The following is a 21460-nucleotide window of genomic DNA, read 5'->3' on the forward strand; positions in this document are numbered from 1 at the left end:
ATGAAAGATTATGACAAATGGATACAGCTTAGGAACAGACATAAGGATAAAAGCAGCTTCTGTTGATGAAAGTCAGTATTAACATTTTTCTGAGACTAGACTCAATAGAGCTAATATAAATGGGCCAGAATAATTATGGCTCTGAAAGCTCATCTATTTGGTAGGACTATTATCCAAAAGGGACTTACTAACACACGGTCCTTAAGTAAATTCATCAGCACGCTTTTGTTAATTGTGCATCTGCTAAAGCTCTCAATAGGGAGCACGGGGATCCTCATGCACTGCAAGTTGGTGCGGGGACAAGGCCCTGATCTCTTAAGGATCTTGGGTGCTTTTCTGGGCCATTGTACTGCTAAGCTGTGCCCAAACCTCATGCTGTGACCAGTCCCACCTTCAAGGGCCCCAGGGATCCCATTCTCATTGTCCTTGAAGAAGAGGCCAAAAAAAATAAATAAATAAATAAAGTAAAAGGTACCAACAGGATCTTAGTCAGAGAACATTAAAAGCTCAAAAGGATTCGTGACTCCTAACTGTACCTTCTCTCCTATTCCACAAAGTGGGGAGAAAGGCAGAGAGAAAACAAATGACTTCAGAGAGAAGGTGGAAGCTTGCCACGAGCCAGAGGTGAACCTTGGCTGTGCTAGATTGTTATTAAATTCATCACAATTGTCATTTGCACTTCAAGGGCTTCCAGTTCTAAAGCTTCTAGCACTTTACCCAACATTTATGGGAGCCCTGGGGGTTAGGGAAGGTGGCCCACAGAGAGCAGAACTGTCAGGAAGCTGACAATCAGGGTTTCTCAAGGGAGGGCAAGAGGAGCTGGCCAATGGCAAGCCGTGGCCAGGACAGATGGGGGAAATGAGGCCAGGAGCCTGAGCATGCTGCACCCAGGCCAAGCTCAGGCCTTGCTGGGCACTCTCCCCCTTGAGCAATGAGGTCTAGGTTAATGAAGAGAGGCCTGGAAAGAACAGAGCAAAATGGACAGAGCAAAGAAAGCTATAGGCAGAGAAAGCACAAGGAAGAGAGCAGTCGAGGAAGAAGCAGAATTCTCACTTGGGACTGGTGCTCACCACACAGACACCTGGATCTGGGGGACAACCTTGGCCTTCCTAGCTCTGCTTCAAAATGGCTGTGTGATTTGGGCCAGGTTACTTGAAGTGTATGGCCTTACATCTCCTTTTCAAAATGAGAATAATAATTGAAGTTGCCTACTCCATAAGGTTGTTGGGATGATAAAGTGAGAACACATATAAAGTACTTCATACAATGATCAGTGCATGCAAGCTTCTTATATTAGTATTACCATCATCATCATCTTTTTCCCAAAGGGAAACTATGCAATGATCTTTACACGGAGAGCAGAGAACTGAGGCGTGAGGAGGAAAACGCCAAATTCTCCTAAGAAAGAAAAATGAAAGCCGGTCCCATCCCACAGCAGCTCTGAGGACAGGGAAACGTTCTCAGACTTCTAGTGATTAGCGATCAATTCCTATTTGCAGTAAGATACTTACTGGGTTCTGGTGACTGAGGCAGAAGGTGAAGCAGGAGGCCATCAGCAGCCCAAGCAGCATTCCCAGGGGAGCCATTCTAGCTAGAGGCCAGCTGGAGGGAGCCACAGTCAGGGAGCTGAGGGCGCAAGCACAGAAAGCAGAGGTCAGTGGAAAGCCAGGCTTGGCCTGCCCGCATTGCGATTCCCGTGCTGCTCCACTGAGGCCAGCCACTTCCTGCATAGAGGTATCACAGGTCTTTCACCACTTCTAGATAAATCTCAAGCCACGATCTCCTCTCACAGACTAGCTCCTCAAGGAGAGAGATGCCTTCGTTCAAACTGTAGTCAACCAGGATTCTTTCATGTACCTTCCTTCCTCGTCAGTAACTTGTTATCAGGTTGTGACTGTGGCAAGGATAGAGAGAAACTAACCATCAATTCATATTTAAAAAGATACAGGCCCAAGTCCACATATGCCTCTGTAACCATCTACTTATTTAATTATTTATTCTTTTTTTTGCGATATTGGGGATGAAACCCAGGGGCATTCTACCTCAGAGGTACACCCCCACCCCTAGTTTTTATTCTTTATTTTTGAAACAGGATCTCATTGAGTTACAAAGGGCCTCACTAAGTAGCTGAAGCTGTTCTCGAACTCCAATCCTCCTGTCTCAGCCTCCTGAATGCTGGGATTACAAGTATGTGCCACCACACTCAGCTATAACCATCTCCTTTTACCCATACCCATTTTTATCCCTAAAAATAGATGCATCAGTGTCCTCTAAGTCAGCAAAGTTCAAGAGTTCCAGGCCACAAACCTTTTCATATCACCTTCCAAATGGCCAAACAAATCAAAGTGCAGGCTATTAAAATTAAAGACATAAGGATGGACAGGCACCTGTGTTTTGGGGTTGGAAATTTACTATTGTTAAGGTAACAATGCTACTTAAAAGCAACACATAGATTTAATGCAATCTCTATCAAAACCCAATGATGCTTTCTGCAGAAATAAACTTGTCCTTAAATTCATAAGGAATGTCAAGGGACCCATAATAGCCAAAATAATTATGAAAAAGTCAGAGGACTCATACTTTCTGACCTCAAAATTTATTACAAAGCTAAAGTAATCAAAAGTGTGGTACTGGCAGAAGGACAACCAAATAAACCAATAGAATACAGAGCAGAGAAATAATAACACACATGGTCAATTAATTTTCAACAAGGGTGCCAAGGTCAGTGGGATAAAGTTAGTCTTTTCAACAAGTAGTATTGATACAACTGAATAAACCACATGCAAAGAATGAAGTTGGGCCCTTCCTTTCATATACAAAAATTAACTCAAAATGAAATAGAGACTTAAATTTAAGAGTTAAAATATAAAATTCAAATTCTTAAAAAATTGGTGTAATCTTCATAACCTCAGATTTGGCAATGGTTTCTTGAAGATAACATCAAAAGCACAAGCCAACAACAACAACAACAAAAAAAAAAACAGATAAACTGAACTTCATTAAAATGAAAAGGCTTTGTGTCTCAAAAGTCATTATCAGTCTAAGGACTCAGCAGTAAAGGCCTGTCTAGCATGCATGAGGCCCTGGGTCTAATCCTCAACACACACACACACACACACATACACACACACAAACACACACACACACACACACACACACACACACACACACACGATATCATTAGAGTGGAAAGACAACCCTAGGACAGGAGAAACTATTTGTAAATCATATACAAGATAAGGGTTTATGTCCAGAAAAGGGCTAGTAGTGTAGCCCAGTGGTAGCTTAGCATGCATGAAGTCCTGGTTTCAATTCCAGCATAGCCAAGCCAAAAAAAAAAAAAAGAAGAAGAATCTAGAGTATAACAAGAATTCCTAAATCTCAACAATCAGTACAAGCAACCTAATTTACATATGAGCAAAGGACTTAGACATTTTTCCAAAAAAGATATGTGGCCAATAATGACTTGAAAAGATTCTCAACATCATTAACTATTAGGGAAATGCAAATCAAAACCACAATGGTACACTACTTACTTCATACCCACTAAGATGGTTATAATAAATCAGAAATGGTGAAGAACACCTTTATGATCCCAATGCTTGGGTAGCTGAGACAGGAGGATTGCAGGTTTGAGGTCAGCCTCAGCAAATTAGCAAGATCCTCAGTAACTTAGTGAGACCCTGTTTCAAAATTTACAAAAAGGAGCTGGAGCTGTAACCGGGAGGCAGAATGGCTCTGGTTCAATCTCCAGTTCAAAAACAAATAGATGGTTATAATTTTTATGATACTGAAAATTAAACATATTCTATCACTGAGCTACAGCCCCAGTCCTTTTTGTTAATTTTATATTTCAGAACAGGATATGGTTAAATTGCCTAGATGGGTCTTAAACTTGCAATCCTCCTTCCTCAGCCCTACAACTAGCTGCAGTTACAGGCATGTACTACCACATCATGCTAAAATAACTCGGTGCGTGTGTGTGTGTGTGTGTGTGTGTGTGTGTGTGTGTGTGTTTTACTGGGAATTGAATCCAGCAGCAATTTACCTCTGAGCTACACTCCCAATCCTATTTTGTTTTCTGTTTTGAAAAAGGTTCTCTCTAAATTACAAAGGCAGCCTTCTAACTTGTGATCCTCCTATCTCTGCATTCCAAATACTGAGATTACAGGTGTGCAACACTGTGCCAAGGTTAAAATGACTTTTGTAAGCTGGGTGTGATGGCACACACTTATAATCCCAGTACTTGGGATGTTGAGACAGGAGGATCACAGGTTTGAGGACAGCCTCAGCAAATATTGAGACTCTCATCAACCTAGTGAGACCCTGTTTCCAAATAAAAATGAAATAGGTCTGAGGACATAGTTTGGAGTTAGAAGGCCCCTGGAATTACTGTCTATTACCAAAAGAGAAAAACTTTTACTAAAAAGTAAAATAACAGCTGGGTGTGGTGGTACATGCTTGTAATCTCAGTATTTGAGAGGCTGACAGGAGGATCACAGGTTCATGGCCAGCCTCAGCAATTTAATGATGCTCTCTGCAACTTAGTGAAACCCTGTTTCAAAATAGAAAATAAAATAGGGCTGGGGTGTAGCTTCAAGGTAGAATGCCCCTGGGTTCAATCCTCAATACCACAAAAATAAGTAAAATAACATTATCAGTGAGGATGTGGATTAAATGGAACCATCATACATTGCTGTGGGAATGTAAAATAGTGCAGCCACTCTGGAACACAGCTTGGCGGTTCCTCAAAAGCTACATACAGAACTAACATCTATCCTAGTACTTTTACTCCTAGGTATACATCCCAAGGAATTAAAACCAGGGAGCTGGAGCCGGGCGTGGTGGCGCACGCTTGTAATCCCCGCGCTTGGGAGGCAGAGACAGGAGGATCGCGCCGGTTCGAAGCCAGCCTCGCGCTGGTTTAGGAGACCCTTTTTCCAAAATGAAAATGTAAAAAATAGGTCTGGGAGTGTAGCCCGGAGGTAGAAGGGCTTCCAGGAACCCCAGTGCCACCAAAAAATAAATAAATAAATAAATAAAACCAGGGAGCTGGGTACAGTAGGGCGTGCCTGTAATCCCAACGTTTGGGAGGCTAAGACAGGAGGATCACAGGCTCAATGCCAGTCTCAGCAATTTAGCAAGACCCTCAAAAACTTAGTGAGACCATGTTGTAAAATAAAAAATAAAAAAGAGCTTGGCATATAGCTCAGAAATAGACTGCCCCTCAGTAACTTTCTCAACAAGACCTCCAAAACGCAGGAAATTAAAGCAAGAATTAACAAGTGGGATGGTATCAAACTAAAAAGTTTCTTCTCATCAAAAGAAACCACCAAGGCCAGGCGTGGTGGCGCACGCTTGTAATCCCCGCGCTTGGGAGGCTGAGACAGGAGGATCGCACAGGTTCAAAGCCAGCCTCACCAACTTAGTGAGACCCTGTTTCCAAATAAAATATAAAATAGGTCTGGGAGTATAGCTCGGAGGTAGAAAGCCTCTGGGTTCCACCCCCAGTACCACAAAAAAAAAAAAAAAGAAAGAAAGAAAGAAAGAAAGGAAGAAAGAAAGAAAGAAAGAAAGAAAGAAAGAAAGAAAGAAAGAAAGACCACCAAGAACCTAAAGAGGACACCTACAGAATGGGAGAAGATCTTTACCAGCCACCACTCAGATAGAGGGCTAATATCCAGAATATACAAAAAGCTCAAAAGACTCTACACTAGCAAAACAAATAACCCAATCAAGAAATGGGCAACTCAGCCAGGTGTGGTGGCGCACGCTTGTAATCCCAGCATTTGGGAGGCTGAGACTGGAGGATCGCGGTTTGCGGACAGCCTCAGCTACTTAGTGAGGCCCTCCACAACTTAGTGAGACGCTCTTTCAAAATAAAGAATAGCTGGTCATGGTGGCGCACGCTTGTAATTCCCATGCTTGGGAGGCTGAGACAGAGACCCTGTTTCCAGATAAAATATAAAATAGGTCTGGGAGCCCGGAGGTAGAAGGGCCCTGGGTTCCATCCCCAGTACCACCAAAAAAAAAAAAAAATAATAATAATAATAATAATAATAATAATAATAATAAAGAATAAAAAATAGGGCAGGGGGTATAGCTCAGAGGTCAAATGCCTCTGGGTTTCCTCCAGACCCACACAAAAAAAAAAGAAGAAAGAAAGAAAAAAAGAAAAAAAAAGAAATGGGCAACTAAATTGAATAGACACTTCACAAAAGAAGAGATACAAATGACAATAGATACATAAAAAGATGTTCAACATCATTAGCCATCAGGGAGACACAAATCAAAACTATGCTGAGATTCCATCTAACCCCAATCAGAGTGGCAAGCATAAAGAAATCAAACAACAAATGCTGGTGAGGATGTGGGGAAAGAACTCTTTTACATTGCTGGTGGGAGTGCAAACTAGTGCAGCCGCTATGGAGATCAGTGTGGAGATTCCTTAGAAAACTGGGAATAGATCCACCATTTGATCCAGCTCTACCACTCCTGGGTATTTTTCCAAAGATATTGAAATCAGAGAACTACAGTAACACATGTATACCTATGTTCATAGCAGCACAATTCGTAATAGCCAAAATATGGAACCAATCTAGGTCTCTATCAACAGATGAATGGATTGCAAAATTATGGGAAATACACACAATGGAATTTTGTTCAGCTATAAAGAAGAACAAAATCATGTCATTTGCAAGAAGATGGAAAGACCTGGAGAACATTGTTAAGTGAGACCAGCCAAGCACAGAAAGAGAAAGGACATATGTTTTCTCTAATATGCCCAAACTAGGGAGCAGTGGGGATACCAGAGGGACTCCAGATAATGGAGGGGAAACTTCAGCAAAGCTAGAAAGGAAGGGTAGGAGAGGAAGAAGGCTGAGGTTGATAAGTGGAGGAGCTACATCCGAATATGTGTAAAACTATGAATATAGCATGGTTAACCTGGACAATCATTGTTGGAAGGGGGAGTAGGGGAATGGGGGAGGGGAGAGAGGGCACCAAGCACAGTCTAAATGTATACCATATTCAATATGTTCCACATATAAATAAAATTTTAAAAATAAAATAAAAAGAAATAGACTGCCCCTGAGTTCAATCTCTAGTTCCCAAATAAATTAATTTAAAGAGCTACTTGTACATCAACATTCATTACAGCATTATTTATAATAATTGAAAGGTAGAAACAAGAAAGGCATTGTGGCACATGCCTGCAAGCCCAGTACTTGGGAGGCTGAAAAAAGAGGATTGCAAATTCAAGGCCTGCCTCAGCAATTTACTAAGACCCTCAGCAACTTAGTGAAACTGTTTCAAAAAATAATTTTTAAAAGGGGCTATGGATGTAGCTTAAAGGTGGAATGTCCCTCAGTTCAATCCCCCCCAAAAATATCCCCATATCCCCCCAAAAAGGTTGAAACAACCCAAGTGCCCATAACAGATAAACAGATTTAAAATATGCAGTATATGCATATGATGGAATATTATTCAGTCATGTAAAATGAATGAAGTGAAAAGACAACCGTAGAATGGGAGAAAACATTTGTAAATCACATACATGCTACAACATGAATGAGCCCTAAAAAACATATGTCAAGTGAAATAAGCTAAACACTAAAGGACAGATACTATATGATTCCACTTATACAAAATATCTACACTAGGCAAATTCATTGAGATTCATAAATCTCATAGAGACAGAAAGCACAATCAAGGTTACCAGAGGATGAAGGGTTATTGTTTCATGGGGACAGAGTTTCTTTAAAAAAAATATGCTTTTATTGGTGCATTATAACAGTCTTACATCATAATATAACTCATGTTGACAGTGGCATACATGCACGCAGCACTTGGCGCCCCCCCCCCGACTCCCCGTCCCCCCTTCTTCCCAATGCAAGTACTGAGGTTGATGTTGGTGTATTCACAAAGGTATACCTAGGCCATGGTAGTGATTCCATTAATGAACCTTAGTCTTCCCCCTCCCCTTCCCTTAGACCACCTCCCTGGCTCCACTGAAGTTCTTTTCTACTATCTGAGTTAGGTGCAGAGTTTCTATTTGGAGAAGTTAATTTTTGGTTGTTGTTAGTAAACTAGAAGTCAAGGATGAATCCAAATCAGCAAATAATCTAGGAGAGAAAAGCAGGGAAAAAAATTAAAAAGCAAAACAGAAACCTTAAAAAATTTCAGAGTGAATCAGCACCAGCCCAGACCCTAACAGCTTCTACTCATAGCCCTCAGCCCTTGACATCTCATTCAGCAGTTTACTCAGCAGTGGGCTCGGGGGATTAATCTCAGGGGCATCTCTGAAGAGTGTGGTGTTTCCCTTTTCCCTTTCTGATGCCTGACACCCTCCTCCCTGCTCCACCTCAATAAACTGTCCTCTGACAGGACTGCAGTGGGACCCCAAGCCCTGCCTGGACCCACTCTAAGAAGTCATCATTCCCTTGTCCAGCCCACACCTTCTCAGGGCAGACGGAAACGTTCCCTAAGGACATCTGCAGCCATCAAAGAAAACAGCCCTGCTGGACCGGCACTGCGCTAAAAAAGCACAGCCAAATGGAAAAGCAAAGGCTTGTGCTCTAAAAATAGCTGCTACACTCACCCAGCAGCAAGAGCCTTTGCTTTCTGCCAGTTCCCACCACCACCGGGCCTTTTTCTTCATGACAAATGGAATGGCTGGGTGCCATGAAACCTTCCCCAAGCAACCCAGTTCCCTGGGGGGACCAGTCCACTGAAAGACAGAGAGTGGGTTTGCAGCACCCCTTTAGGTTCTAGACTAGGTTCTGCGTAGGAGAGGGAGAAAGGCCAGGCTGGGCAAGGATGAGCCCGAGGCAGGGGTTGCCACATCAGAAAGGTAAGGGCTAGGGAGGGGCCCAGGAGATGGGTCTTAAGAGGTCAAGGCCCTGGCACTCTCCTAATGCCCTGTACATCTTTCTTGCCCTGCAGCATGCCTGAAACAAAGAATGAAAGTGAGGAGCTGAGCACACCTGTAATCTCGGGACTTGGGAGGCTGAGACAGGAGGAGCACAGGTTCTGCAGGGAGTAGCTCAGAGGTAGAATGCCCTGGGTTCAGTCCCCAGAAATAACAACAAAAGAACAACAGCAAAAGAAGTAAGGGGCTCACAGCATTATCATGACAACATACAATAAAACGAGGTCTAACCCAAAGGCCTTGGATTCCTTACGTGGGAGCGTTCATGTGTATAAGCATGTGCACACACACTTAAGATGCTCCCTTCCTGCAGCCAGGGATAAGCACTGAGACCGGCACTGGGACAGATAAATGAGAACTGAGAAGGAAGAAGTCCAGAACAAAGGCAAGGAAGGAGGAAGAGGCAGCCCAACAGGAATGAGAAAGAGGAGGTTAGGGCGGCTGTTGAACAAACAGCGATTGTCCTGCCTCCAGAGGTGGGAAGGGGAATCAGCAGCCCCTGGACTCCCAACTCCTACACACACACTCACCTCAGGAGCCCTTTCCACTAACACCAAGGATGAGCGATCGATTGGCAAGTGGATCCTGCACCTCCCCTCAATAGTCCACATGGACTACAAACCTGACCTATTTATTTCCTCCACATATTTTTCCATGAACCTGGGGAGGGGAGGGCATGGAGCAGGGATAGGAATAAGGGGGGGGGGGGTGGAGAACTGAGGAGAAGCGTAGGTCCAGGAGAAAGGTATGAGACATTTTCTCAGGTTTCCTCACTGGGATATGCAGAGAGCAAGCGCAAAGTCTACAGCATGTAAGCAGAGGCAACAGTATCCTTGTCCTTTTAAGGCACATCACTCAAGAAGTGGGGGGAACCGGGCGTGGTGGCGCACGCTTGTAATCCCAGCATTCGGGAGGCTGAGACCAGAGGATCGCGGTTTGTGGACAGCCTCAGCTACTTAGTGAGGCTCTTTGCAACTCAGACCCTGTTTCAAAATAAAGACTAGAAAATAGGGGCTGGGGTGTAGCTCGGGGGGTAGAATGCCCCTGGGTTCTATCCCTAAAAAAAGAAGTGGGGGGGGCTCAATGGTAGAGCACCAGGACATGAGGTTAATGGGGGCGGGGAGGACTAACAGGTAGACAGAATACAGATAAAAGTTTGTCCAGGGCATTATGCCAAAGCTAAAGGAAAGGTGGAAAGTAGGCAGGCATGGCCATAAAATAAACCCTCCGTCCTAATATAAAGCCAAAGTCATGGCACCCCACTGAGGTACAGGTGGACACACGACCTCCCTATGGACCCTACATGACCTACATAACAAACCCTCTATCAACTTTGGCTCTCACAGAGGATGGATCTACATCTTTACATTTTTGGCCTTTGCCCAACTTAAAACATCATCACTCAGACCAGGAAAGGGAAACCTATTTCAATGTTCTACCAGTAACTCTTTCCTTAAGCATCTTTGGGCTTTAAAACAAAAGAGGTAATACAGCACTTGAGATACCCATTTTTCTATCAAAACTGGCCATTTGTAGGCTGTACCTCTACTTAAATAGATGTTGGATGCTCTCCGCAATCTGTATTGCCAGCTTACTGCAGCCCAGAGCAGATGCTCGGGGAACCTGTGGGAGGAGGCCACCGAGCCCCTCCCTCCCTCCAGGCCTCCTGTCTTCCACTCAATTCAGACAAGACTGGGGGAGGGAACTGGTTCCTAGGTAAACAAGCATCCTCCAGTAACTTCTGTCCTCTCTGTGAGAAAAGAAAACACAAGACTGGACCGAGGCTGGCAAAAGGCCAGCAGAGGGAGGGGAAGAGAAGGGTTGGGTGACTCTCTCCCAGCTTCTGACATGGCTGGTAGGCCTCATGGACAGGGAGACCAGGAAAAGGCACTGCACGTCCTACACAAGCAGAGACACCTCAGTGGCCTACCTTGGAGCCTTTGGAGCTATAAAGGATTACCTACAAAGTATTCCGAGTGTTAGATTTTCTCAATCTTCTGGGAAAAGTCAAAAGGCAAGAATTCCTATTTCCATTTTATACAAGAAACTACAGCAAAGAGAAAAAACATTGAGAGTATAGCACATGGACTTAGAGCCAGACAAACCTAAGGTTCTGCCAGTTTCTACCTATGTGATCTTGGACCAACTCGCTAGTCCTCAGTTTCTTCACCAATAACAGGGGCATAATAAGAGTTCCTAGCTCAAAGGGAAGTAGAGAGGATTAAATAGGCAATATGTGGAAAGTGCTTGGTATGGCACCTGGACCCTTCGCTGTCCCCCCATCATGGAACAGGGACAAGGGCTGCTGCCACCGGGCCCACAGCCAGCCAGGCATGCCAGCATCACTCTCCAAGGCTCCCCGCTTTTACAAGACCACACGCTCCAACTGACCCATACCTGACACTAAGAATGTGGACTTTTTTTTTTCTTTTGTGGTACTGGGGATGGAACCCAGGGCCTTCTACCTCCAGGCTACACTCCCAGACCTATTTTATATTTTATTTGGAAACAGGGTCTCTTAAACCAGCTGAGACTAGCTTCGAACCTGCGTGATCCACCACGCTGCCCGGCAAGAATGTAGACTTTTGTTATGTAGTTAATCCCAGGAGGTGAAGGAAATAGATGTTTAAAAGAGCACTCCATGCCTGAAAATGGAGAGACCCAAGCCAGTTTTCTGCTGAAATCCCAAGGCAGATTCAGTACTCAGAGCTTTCCACAGCACGCTGGCGTCCAGAGAGCCAGGCACCCAGCACGCAGAACTGCCAGCTGCAGGAACAGCTGTAAGACAATCCTCTGCTTTACAACTGAAGGTTAGAGAATGAGCTCTTCCCTGAGACACACATTCATTACTATTTATGGGTTGCACGAACTCATACACACGCACACACACAGCCATTCGCCTCTACACAAACAAAAGCTTACCACCTAATTTAAGCAGACAAATATGAAGCTGAAAAAACAATGCAAAGAGGACATGAAAGGACAGCCTTGACAAGAGAGAACAACATGCAAGGGCCCACGGAAAGAAAAGAGTTTCAGAAAATAACCTGAAGGACAAGAGAAACAAGTATGGAGCCGTCAGGCAAACGGGCTTTTTCTCTTAAAACTCAGAAAGTCAAGAGGTAGACAGCAAAATGGGGAGAGGCTTTGAGCAATAAAAGAAGTGTGGCTGCTGACTGCAGCCCAACCCTTAACTAGCTAGTCTGGACTCAGAACAGGTCAACTATACAGTGGGGGCGATATCGGCCCCAAGTACTGAAGTCATGCTGAGACCCAAGCAAACAGGGCCTGCTCTCAAACTTACGGCATTCCAAGCAAAGTGATTAAAGGAGGAGACAGCCGGGCATGGTAGTGCGCGTCCGTAATCCCAATACTTGAGATGGCAGGATTGCAGGTTCGCAGCCAGCCTTAGCAACCTGTGAGATACTCTGAAACTCAGTGAGACCCTGTTTCAAAATAAAGAAAATAAATAAGGCTGGGAGTAGGGCTCAAAGGTACAACATCCCTAGACGGAATCCCAAGTATAAAAAAAAAGAAAGAAAAAAGAAAAAAAGGAGGGAGGAAGATTCTGGAGGATGGAAGGTTCACAATGAACCCAAGCCTCTGCTTAACCAGAGAGCTATGAAGCTAAAAATCATTCTTGCAGCCTGTAAGACAGAGCCCAAAAATGGCCTTTCAATAGTGGTATAACAGTAGATGTTGGTCCCACCAGACAGCACACAGAGCCAATAAGGCTGGGGCTGCACACCTGGAAGGAGGGCAAAACAAGATGGGATAGAGTAGGAAGGGAAGTAAAGGAGCAACCAGACCCTCTCTCGATACTTTGTTCACCAAGAAGTGGAAGGACAGGACTTACCCTGCCTGTGCCAAGGAAAGAAAAGAACTTTAAGAAGGTAGCTAAACAGGTAAGCAAAAAATAATAATAATAATAATATAAACCCCTGCAATCTCAGAGACAAAGGGCAGTAGCTCTATCTAAAAGAAATCAAACCACCGGGCATGGTGGCACATGCTTGTAATCCCCGCGCTTGGGAGGCGGAGACAGGAGGATCGAGCAGCCGCGCGCGCTGGCTTAGGAGACCGTTTCCAAATAAAAAAGTATAAAAAAAATAGGTCTGGGAGTGTAGCCCGGAGGTAGAAGGGCTTCCAGGAACCCCAGTACCACCAAAATAAATAAATAAAAATAAATAAATAAATAAATGAAATCAAGTGACAAAATGACTGAATAAGTTAGTCTGGCCTGGCCCTACTTTACTTGGCCACAGACTTCAAGTGATCTGAATGCTAGAAAGGGGATTAAGACTCAGTCTTTATCTGGACTGTTGAAGACCCAGAAGACCCAACAGGCACTAGGTATCTACTACGAGATCATCAGAATTCAATTGTCAGTAGACACAGATCTTTGTCCGTGGTTCTAAAGGCTCTAGCAACTTTATCCCTACTGAAGACAAAGAGATAGGGAGGGCTAGGGCAGGGCAAGCTGCTGATGCCAACATCACAGGAGTGATAACCAAAGCTATAAGAGTAGTCACCATCTTAGGGGAAAACATTAGAGAAAAAGGTATGGTGGACCAAGAATAAATATTCTGTTAATGATAACAGAAAAAAATCTCATTCCAGTGGTATCATACAGAGATTCTCCGATGCCACATAAAACAGGTTCCTATCATGGTGTTTCTAAAGTGGAGCCACCCCCAACACACACATCCTCCTACAGTAATGGACACTGGCACATGGAGGGGGGCAGGGAAATGGCAAGGTAAATTCCCCAAGAAGAAACTCCATCAAACATAATTCTACCTTCTCTGTGTTCTCAGCCATGCCTCAGACTGCTCCAGAGCCTCAGTTCTTACTTTAGTTCTTACACTTTGTAGAGATGTAATAATCACCACTGTAGCAATTGGTGTAGGGGAAAGGAAGAAATGTCCCAGTGACACCCCTTCCCCCAATGCAATAATGGGTATCCCAGAGAAAATTAAATTCTGTCAAACAATAACTATAGTGGACATTCATGAAGCACTGTTTATATTCAAAGCAAAGTACTAAACTCATTTATTCTTCACAAAACCCTCTGAGGCGATTCTAACATGCTACTCATTTTACCCTTGAGGGGACCAAAATTCAGAGAGGTTAAGTAACTTGCCAGAATTCATGCAGTCAGAGAACAGCAGAGTTAGGACTCAAAGCCAGTCTGATCCCAGAATAGCGCTCTTTGCATGCACCATGCTGTCTCTCTAGTGGCTGTAAAATCAGCCACAGAAACTGGATTCATTGTTTTATTTGTTCTTCAACAGTATAAATCAAAGGCACATTTTGTGTTAAGGAAAGAGATTTCTAAATGAGCCTACTGGGGCCCTCTTGTGGAGAGACCCACCTCTACCATATTCATGTGTCTGCTATCATACACTCTGCATGCACGCGCGCACACACACACACACACACACACACACACACACACACACACGAGTACTGAATGTCCTTGACACAGCCAGCCCACAGAAGAGACAGAGACATCTGGGAGGAAGAAAGCTCTTGATTTCAGACTGTAGCCAAGTCACTGGCACCCTCTGTGCCTTGACCTCTTAGCCTCCCATTGTTCAAGCTCTGTAGCTGTACATTCAGCAAAACATGCCTACTTCCCCTCACAGAGCCCAGTACCAAGTGCTCCCCTCAGATACACCCACCGTCTGGCAATAACTCAGCAGAGTGGAAGGAAAATCCATGGTGAATACAAGTTGGCCAAGATGATACCTAAGCTAATTTCCAACAAATCTATGATTCCACCACCCTACCCTATATAAGACAAGATTGTTTTCACATGGCAGACAAAAAAAATGGGGCCCAGCAAGGTGAATGGGACTTGACTTTGTACAGCAGAGAGTGACCAGGTGAATTAGAAAAGTAGCCTGGACCTGGTCAGTGTACTTTCACTGGGTCCTAGACTGTCAGCTCCTAGCAGGGAGTAGACAAGTGAACCCACTCTCATACTTGTTCTTTGACTGCCTGAGGTCCTGAGAGTGACCAACCTGTGTCTAATGATGACACCCAAGGTTGCCAGAGCTCCTTCCTCATCTCCTTTCTCCATCTCCACTCTAGAGAAGTGGTGAAAATGTAGGCTCTGATTTCAACCCAGGTCTCCCTTAGCGAGTTTCAATTCCTTCATTCATACGGCACTTCACCAAGTTTCAATTCCTTCATCCCCAAAGTGACTCGATGGTAAATGAGATGACACGCCATATAAATCAGTGTGTGACACAGGTGGGGTCTCAAGAAGCTTGTACTGTAATCCCAGTACTTGGGAAACTGAAATGCAAGAATTTCACATTGGAGGCCAGCCTCGGCAACTTAGTGAAACTCTATTTCAAAATGAAAAGTTAAGGGTTGGGATGTAGCTCAGTGGTAGAGCATATGAAGCCCTGAGTTCAACCCCCAGCACTGCAGAATAAAAAGTAAAGTAAGATTGGGGGTATACCTAAGAGGTAGAATGCTCCTGAGTTCTATCTCCAAGAACACGGGGGGAAAAGCAGCTTATATTATTATTAACTATTAGAGAAAATTCTAAGCAAAAGACACAGGGGAAAAAGCACTGGTAATTTCATCCCCATATAGGACTGTTTTCTATTCTGATAATCAAGCTCCTCCTAGGAGCTCAACTTTCCTGAGCCACAAGTCTGCCCACACATGTGGACTCTACTCTGGTTACAGGGAAAGTTCCATTGAAACCTTTAAGAAAGTCTGGCTGGCTCTGATCAGTGCCAGTTGACCAAAAAGACATTTTAGACCCCAGCTTCCTGATGACTCAGGACTGGCGCCAAATTCCTGCTGCTACTCTTCTACCTCTAAGTGGGAATCAGCAATAGCAAGAGTACCCAGGGCAAGTACAACAGGCTAGATTGCTGGGACCACCCAGGAAAGAGGCAGCAGCATCCAGGGAGTAAGGGTCCAGACTCCTTTCTATCCCCCTTTAAAATAATGCCTGAGCTGGGTGTGGTGGTGCACACTTGTAATCCCAGTACTTGGGATAAAAATGGGCACCAGATGGATATTTCACCAATAGCCTCAGTTCCTGGAGCATGCTGGACACCATACTATGGAACACAGTATACAAAGGATGTCATCACTGCCTAAGGAGACTGAAGTCCTGTTCATAACCAGGGAATAAGGTAACTTTACACACTTAAGGCTCAGCACAGTGAGAAAGTCCACCTAAGAAATATGCCAGGACACAATCTATACCGCTCTGGGCAACTTAAGACACAAATTGCAACTTTATAATGAAGAGACAGGCAACAACTAGGGTGCTCCTTAAACTTAGTTAAGGAGCCCCAAAAACACAGCATTTACTTACACAAACACTATATGGCAATGAGAAGGTGGCTTACCAAGCACAGAACTCACTACTACCATGTTGGCATTAACTATGCCTTCCAGGTAAGTCAGCAACTGAAACATTATATTTTATTTTTAACACGCCTGAGAGCCCAAGACTATTTATAATACCAGATCTTTAAAAACTTGAAAGGGAGATGAATTTTAAAATGTACACATTTACATACGTGGGCAGAAACATAAAAATCAGATGCCTCTCAACACACTCAGGGAGCCATAACTCACGGGTTTCACAATCCCACCCAACACCCAGAGAAAATCCAAGCGCCTTCTCCAAGAGATGGTGGGAGGCTGGGTAGGTAGCCAAGAAACAAGAAACCTAAACTCAGCACTTGGCAGGACAATTAAGGAGCTGAGGATTTAAAATGCATTGTTTCTGACTCTAAATATGTCTACATTTATTACCAATTTGGGATCAGAAACTACATTTAGTTCTGCCATGACCACACACTAAAAATATTAAGCAGAGTATTGCCTAGGAAATCACATTCTTCCCTGCTGTAGCAGCCCTATTTCAAAGCCACCTCTTCTATGGTCCCAGGGCTCCCCATCCTGGACGTTGCTTTGTCCAATTACAGGCGAACTACCACTGTACTGCCAAGGCCTTCCCTGAATCTCAGAAAGAAGCAACAGAAACCAGCATTAGGGACAGAACAACCTCCTCATCTGCCCAGGGCTGTCTTACGTGGTGAATGAAGGCACAGGCTTGGAACAACTAAAATCCACCTGACTGGGAACTCCCATAGGTAAGATCAACTGTCTGCCTAACCTGATCCTTGGTCCTCACTGCCCAGCACTCAAAAGTACATGCTGAGCAGGGCATGGTGGCACACTCTTGTAATCCCAGCATTCAGAAGGCTGAGACCAGAGGATCACGGTTCACAGACAGCCTCAGCTACTTAGTGAGACCCTCTGCAACTAAGTATAGCCCAGAGGTACAATGCCCCTGGGTTCCATCCCTAGTACAGCAAAAAAAAAAAAAAAAAAAGGTACATGTTGAACCAGGCATGGTGGTGCATACCCGTAATCCCAGTGCTTGCGAGGCTAAAACAGGAGGACCAAAGGTTTGAGGACAGCCTTGGCAAGGAGTGAGACTTTCCTCAACCCTTTCATCAACCTGGCAAGACCCTGTTTCAAAATAAAAATGAAATAGGATGGGAGGGATACAGCTTGGAGGTAGAATGCCTCTGGGTTCAATCCCCAGTACCCCCAAAATATATATAACCCCAGTACTAGAAATAAAGACAGGAAGATTGCAGGTTCAAGGTCAGCCTCATAAACTTAGCAAGAGCCGGGCATGGTGGCGCACGCTTGTAATCCCCAGGCTTGGGAGACTGAGACAGGAGGATCGCACAGGTTCGAAGCCAGCCTCAGCTACTTACTAAGGCTCTCAGCAACTTAGTGAGACCCTGTTTCCAAAAAATATATATCAAATAGGTCTGGAAGTATAGCCTGGAGGTAGAAAGCCTCTGGGTTCCACCCCCAGTACCACAAAAAGAAAAGAAAAAAAAAAAAAAGAAACTTAGCAAGACTCTCAGAAACAGCAAGACTCTGTTTCCAAAGAACAAATAAAAAAGGGCTAGGGGTGTAACCTGAAGGAAGAATGCCTCTTGGTTCAATCCCCAGTACCTAAGGGGGAAAAAATTGTGTGTTTATTGGTTAAGCAATAATCTAAAAAATGTCACAGAAAACAGTACAATGAGAAAAGACACTGCCATTAAAATAGGTTAAAAACATGGACTGTGGTGATACATAAAAGCAGGTACATGAGCTACTGCTGAGTGGAAGCTGCCAAGTGTAACAGCACACATGGAATGAAAATGTTAGGGCTAGGTTAGGAAAAATTGTATAGCCACCTCTACGATCAGGTGTGACCTAAATGTTACATATACAAGAAAACACTTTCGGTATTTTTGTTTGTGTATGTGCAATGCCGAGGATTGAACCCAGGGACTCACAGGTGCCAGGCAAGTGTTCTACCACAGAGCTACATCCCCAGCTCCAAATGAATATTAAAGAATCTATCCTGACTCTGGGCCCCGGGCCGGAATGCGCGTAGCACGCCAGACCCCTGGAGAAACTGGGCCCAGAACCCTGGGACCCGGGCGGGGGTCACGCAGGGCACGCCAGCCGGGGCCTGGGTCGTGGGACTCTGAGCCCCAGGTCGGAATGCATGTAGCACACCAGACCCCTGGAGAAACTGGGCCCAGTAACCTGGGACCCGAGTGGGGGTCACGCGGGGCACGCCAGCCGGGCCTGGGTCACGGGACCCTGGACCCCAGGCGGAGTAGTGCGGAGCACTCTGGACCCATGGGGAAACCGACCAGGTCACAGTGCTACTGAGTGAGTGACTGATCTCACTACCTCCTCAAACCACATATACAGTCTTCTCTTATTTAAAAAAAAAAAAAGGAAAAGAAAAAGAAAAATATTGGAGAGGAGTTAAGAAAGTCGTTGCGGATGCCAGGACACTGGAGATGCAGACAAAACTTATCTAAATGCACTGGAACTTATGGAAAAATTCCCCGTTGAAGGAGGACTGCTGTTTCTCTATATTGTTAAGAATCTTGGACATCACCTGTAAGGAGAGAGTTTAGCATAGACCAAGGAGAAAGGCGGTGTTGAAAGAGGTCTCCGCGATGGCATTGGAGACTCGTATTCCGGAGAAGCAGAAACCGGATCCTACCAACCTTATTTTTTTTTTGGAGAAATTACACCAAATGTCAAATGCTACCGTCACGCATGCTTAGGAACACTGGACAACATTCAGAGTGGAAAAAGAGCCTGGGAAGAATTTGAAATGGTGGAGGCAGTGGCAATGGCAGTGGCCAGTACTCAGAGGAGGCAGAGATCTGATATATTACACCTGGAACCTTTGAAATAATAACCCCAGAGACAGTGATCGGAGCCTGCTGAGGGGTTAGGCTGGTGCCGGGGCCAATGGCCAACATCGGAGCCTGCTGTGAGGCAAGGCCACTACTGGGGCCTCCGAGGCTGAGATCAGAGCCTGCCGAGGGGTTAGGCCAATCCTGGGGCCAGTGAGGCTGGGATCGGAGCCTGCCGTGAGGCAAGGCCAGTGCTGGGGCCTTCAAGGCCGGGATCGGAGCCTGCTGAGGGGTTAGGCCGGTGCTGGGGCCAATGGCTGGCATCGGAGCCTGCCGTGAGGCAAAGCCACTACTGCGGCCTCCGAGGTCGGGATCGAAGCCAGCTGAGGGGTTAGGCTGGTGTGGGGGCCAGTGAGACCAGAATCGGGGCCTCCCATGATTCTGGTCTTGCAGGAGGCAAGGCTGCTGCTTGAGCCAGCGAGGTCTGGATCAGTCCACCAGGTAGCCAGGCCACTACTGGGGCCATCAAGAGTGGGATCAGTACTTGCAATGCAGCATGCACAGAGAAATATCGCAGAAAATATAAATCAGACGCTTCCCCTAATCAGCAATAACTAGGAGGAAAGGGGCAACAGGAAGAGGTTGAGCTATAGAAAGGGCCCTATAGTGAAGCAACTAATGTGACCAATCAGAGGGTATGGAATAGTAGAGGATAGAGCCTCTTTAAAATGTAGGAGGTACATAAACAAATGTATCAAAGTTAATCACCAATCAAGCATGGGATCGAGGGAGGGGGAGGGAATGGGATGGGGGCTGGATGAGGGCTAATTGGATGATGTGTGCTTGTATATCCTCTCAAGTCTTGTACTCCAATGTGATTGATATATGACTACAATGTACCAATTTAAAAAAATAGATAAATTTTTTTAAAAAAAGAATCTATCCTATTGGATGGCTCAGAGGCCTTACTGTTGTTCATCAAGCCGATGCTCAGCCCAAGGAAATCGAGAATAAGAGAGAAAAGCTAAAGCTTTAAAAGTCCAACATATCAACTTGGGCCTGTGTGTCACTGTAGCCTCCAGTCTCCATCAGTATGAGAGATGCCTAGATAGATGTGTCAAGACAAAAAAGTATGAAAAAGCCGGGTGTAATCCCCGCGCTTGGGAGGCTGAGACAGGAGATCGCGCAGGTTCGAAGAAAGCCTCAGCTAGCTTAAGAGACCCTGTTTTCAAATAAAATATAAAAAAAAGAGGTCTGGGAGTGTAACCTGGAGGCAGAAGACCCCTGGATTCCATCTCCAGTACCACAAAAAAAAAAAAAAAAGACGCCTGGACTGGGTGTGCTGGCACACACTTGTAATTTCAGTACTGGGGAGGCTGAGACAGGAGGATCGCAGGTTCACAGCCAACCTCAGCATGTTAGGCCCTATACAACTTAGTGAGACCCTCTTTCAAAATAAAGAATAAAATAGGGCTGAGGGTATAGCTCAGATGTAGAATGACCCTGGGTCCAATCTGAAGGAAGAGAGGTAGGGAGGGAGGGAGGGAGGGAGGAAGGAAGGAAGGAAGGTAGGTAGGAAGGTAGGTTGGCTGACCTGGCCCAGCTTAAAATCCAGAGTTCCAAATAGGCAGCCCTGGGCCAAGGACCACAGGGTTTATTTACCAACAAAGTGATGGTTAAAAAAGGAGGTAACAAAAAAAGGAGGTAACAAGCTGGGCGTGGTGGCACATGCTTGTAATCCCAGCATTTGGGAGGCTGAGACAGGAGGATGTGGTTCGTGGATAGCCTCAGCTACTTAGTGAGGTATCTTGCAACTCGGTGAGAACCTGTTTCAAAATAAAGAATAAAAAAATAGGGCTGGGGGTATAGCTTGGAGGTAGAATGCCTCTGGGTTCCATCCCCAGTACCACAGGAAAAAAAAACAAAGAAGGAGGTAACAGTGCCAGGCATGGCAGCTAGCGCACTCCTGTAATCCCAGTACTTGGGATGCTGAAACAGGATCACAGGCTCAAGGCTAGTCTTAGCAACTTAGTGAGACTCTCAGTTAAAATAAAAAATAAAATGGAACTGAGGTCTAGCATGAAGGTAGAACAGGAACACTTCCTAACTCATTCTCTGGGATCAGTCTTACCCTGATAAGAACACTACAATAAAACTATGCCAATATTTCTTATGAATACACATGCAAAAATTCATGAACAAAATATTAGCAAACCAAAATCAGCAGCATATTAAGAGAATTAAACATGATCATGTGATATTTATCCCATAAATACAGCATGGCTCAACATAAAAAGTAAGCCACATTAATATGAAG

At 44.8% G+C, this 21460-nt stretch overlaps 1 protein-coding gene across 1 annotated transcript in view; it reads right to left on the bottom strand.

The window, feature by feature from the left end:
* Window positions 1-1586, bottom strand: part of SIL1 (SIL1 nucleotide exchange factor) — a gene marked incomplete at both ends in the record, with an annotated part of 220062 nt that extends 218476 nt beyond the window's left edge. The window contains one exon of the mRNA XM_080693749.1: window positions 1512-1586. Coding sequence (XP_080549875.1) covers window positions 1512-1586 — 75 coding nt within the window. The remainder of the gene's footprint in view (window positions 1-1511) is intronic.
* Window positions 1587-21460: the final 19874 nt, after the last annotated feature.

The sequence above is a fragment of the Muscardinus avellanarius genome (genome assembly GCF_963383645.1).
Source record: "Muscardinus avellanarius genome assembly, chromosome: 1".
In the NCBI taxonomy this organism is placed as follows: Eukaryota; Metazoa; Chordata; class Mammalia; order Rodentia; family Gliridae; genus Muscardinus; species Muscardinus avellanarius.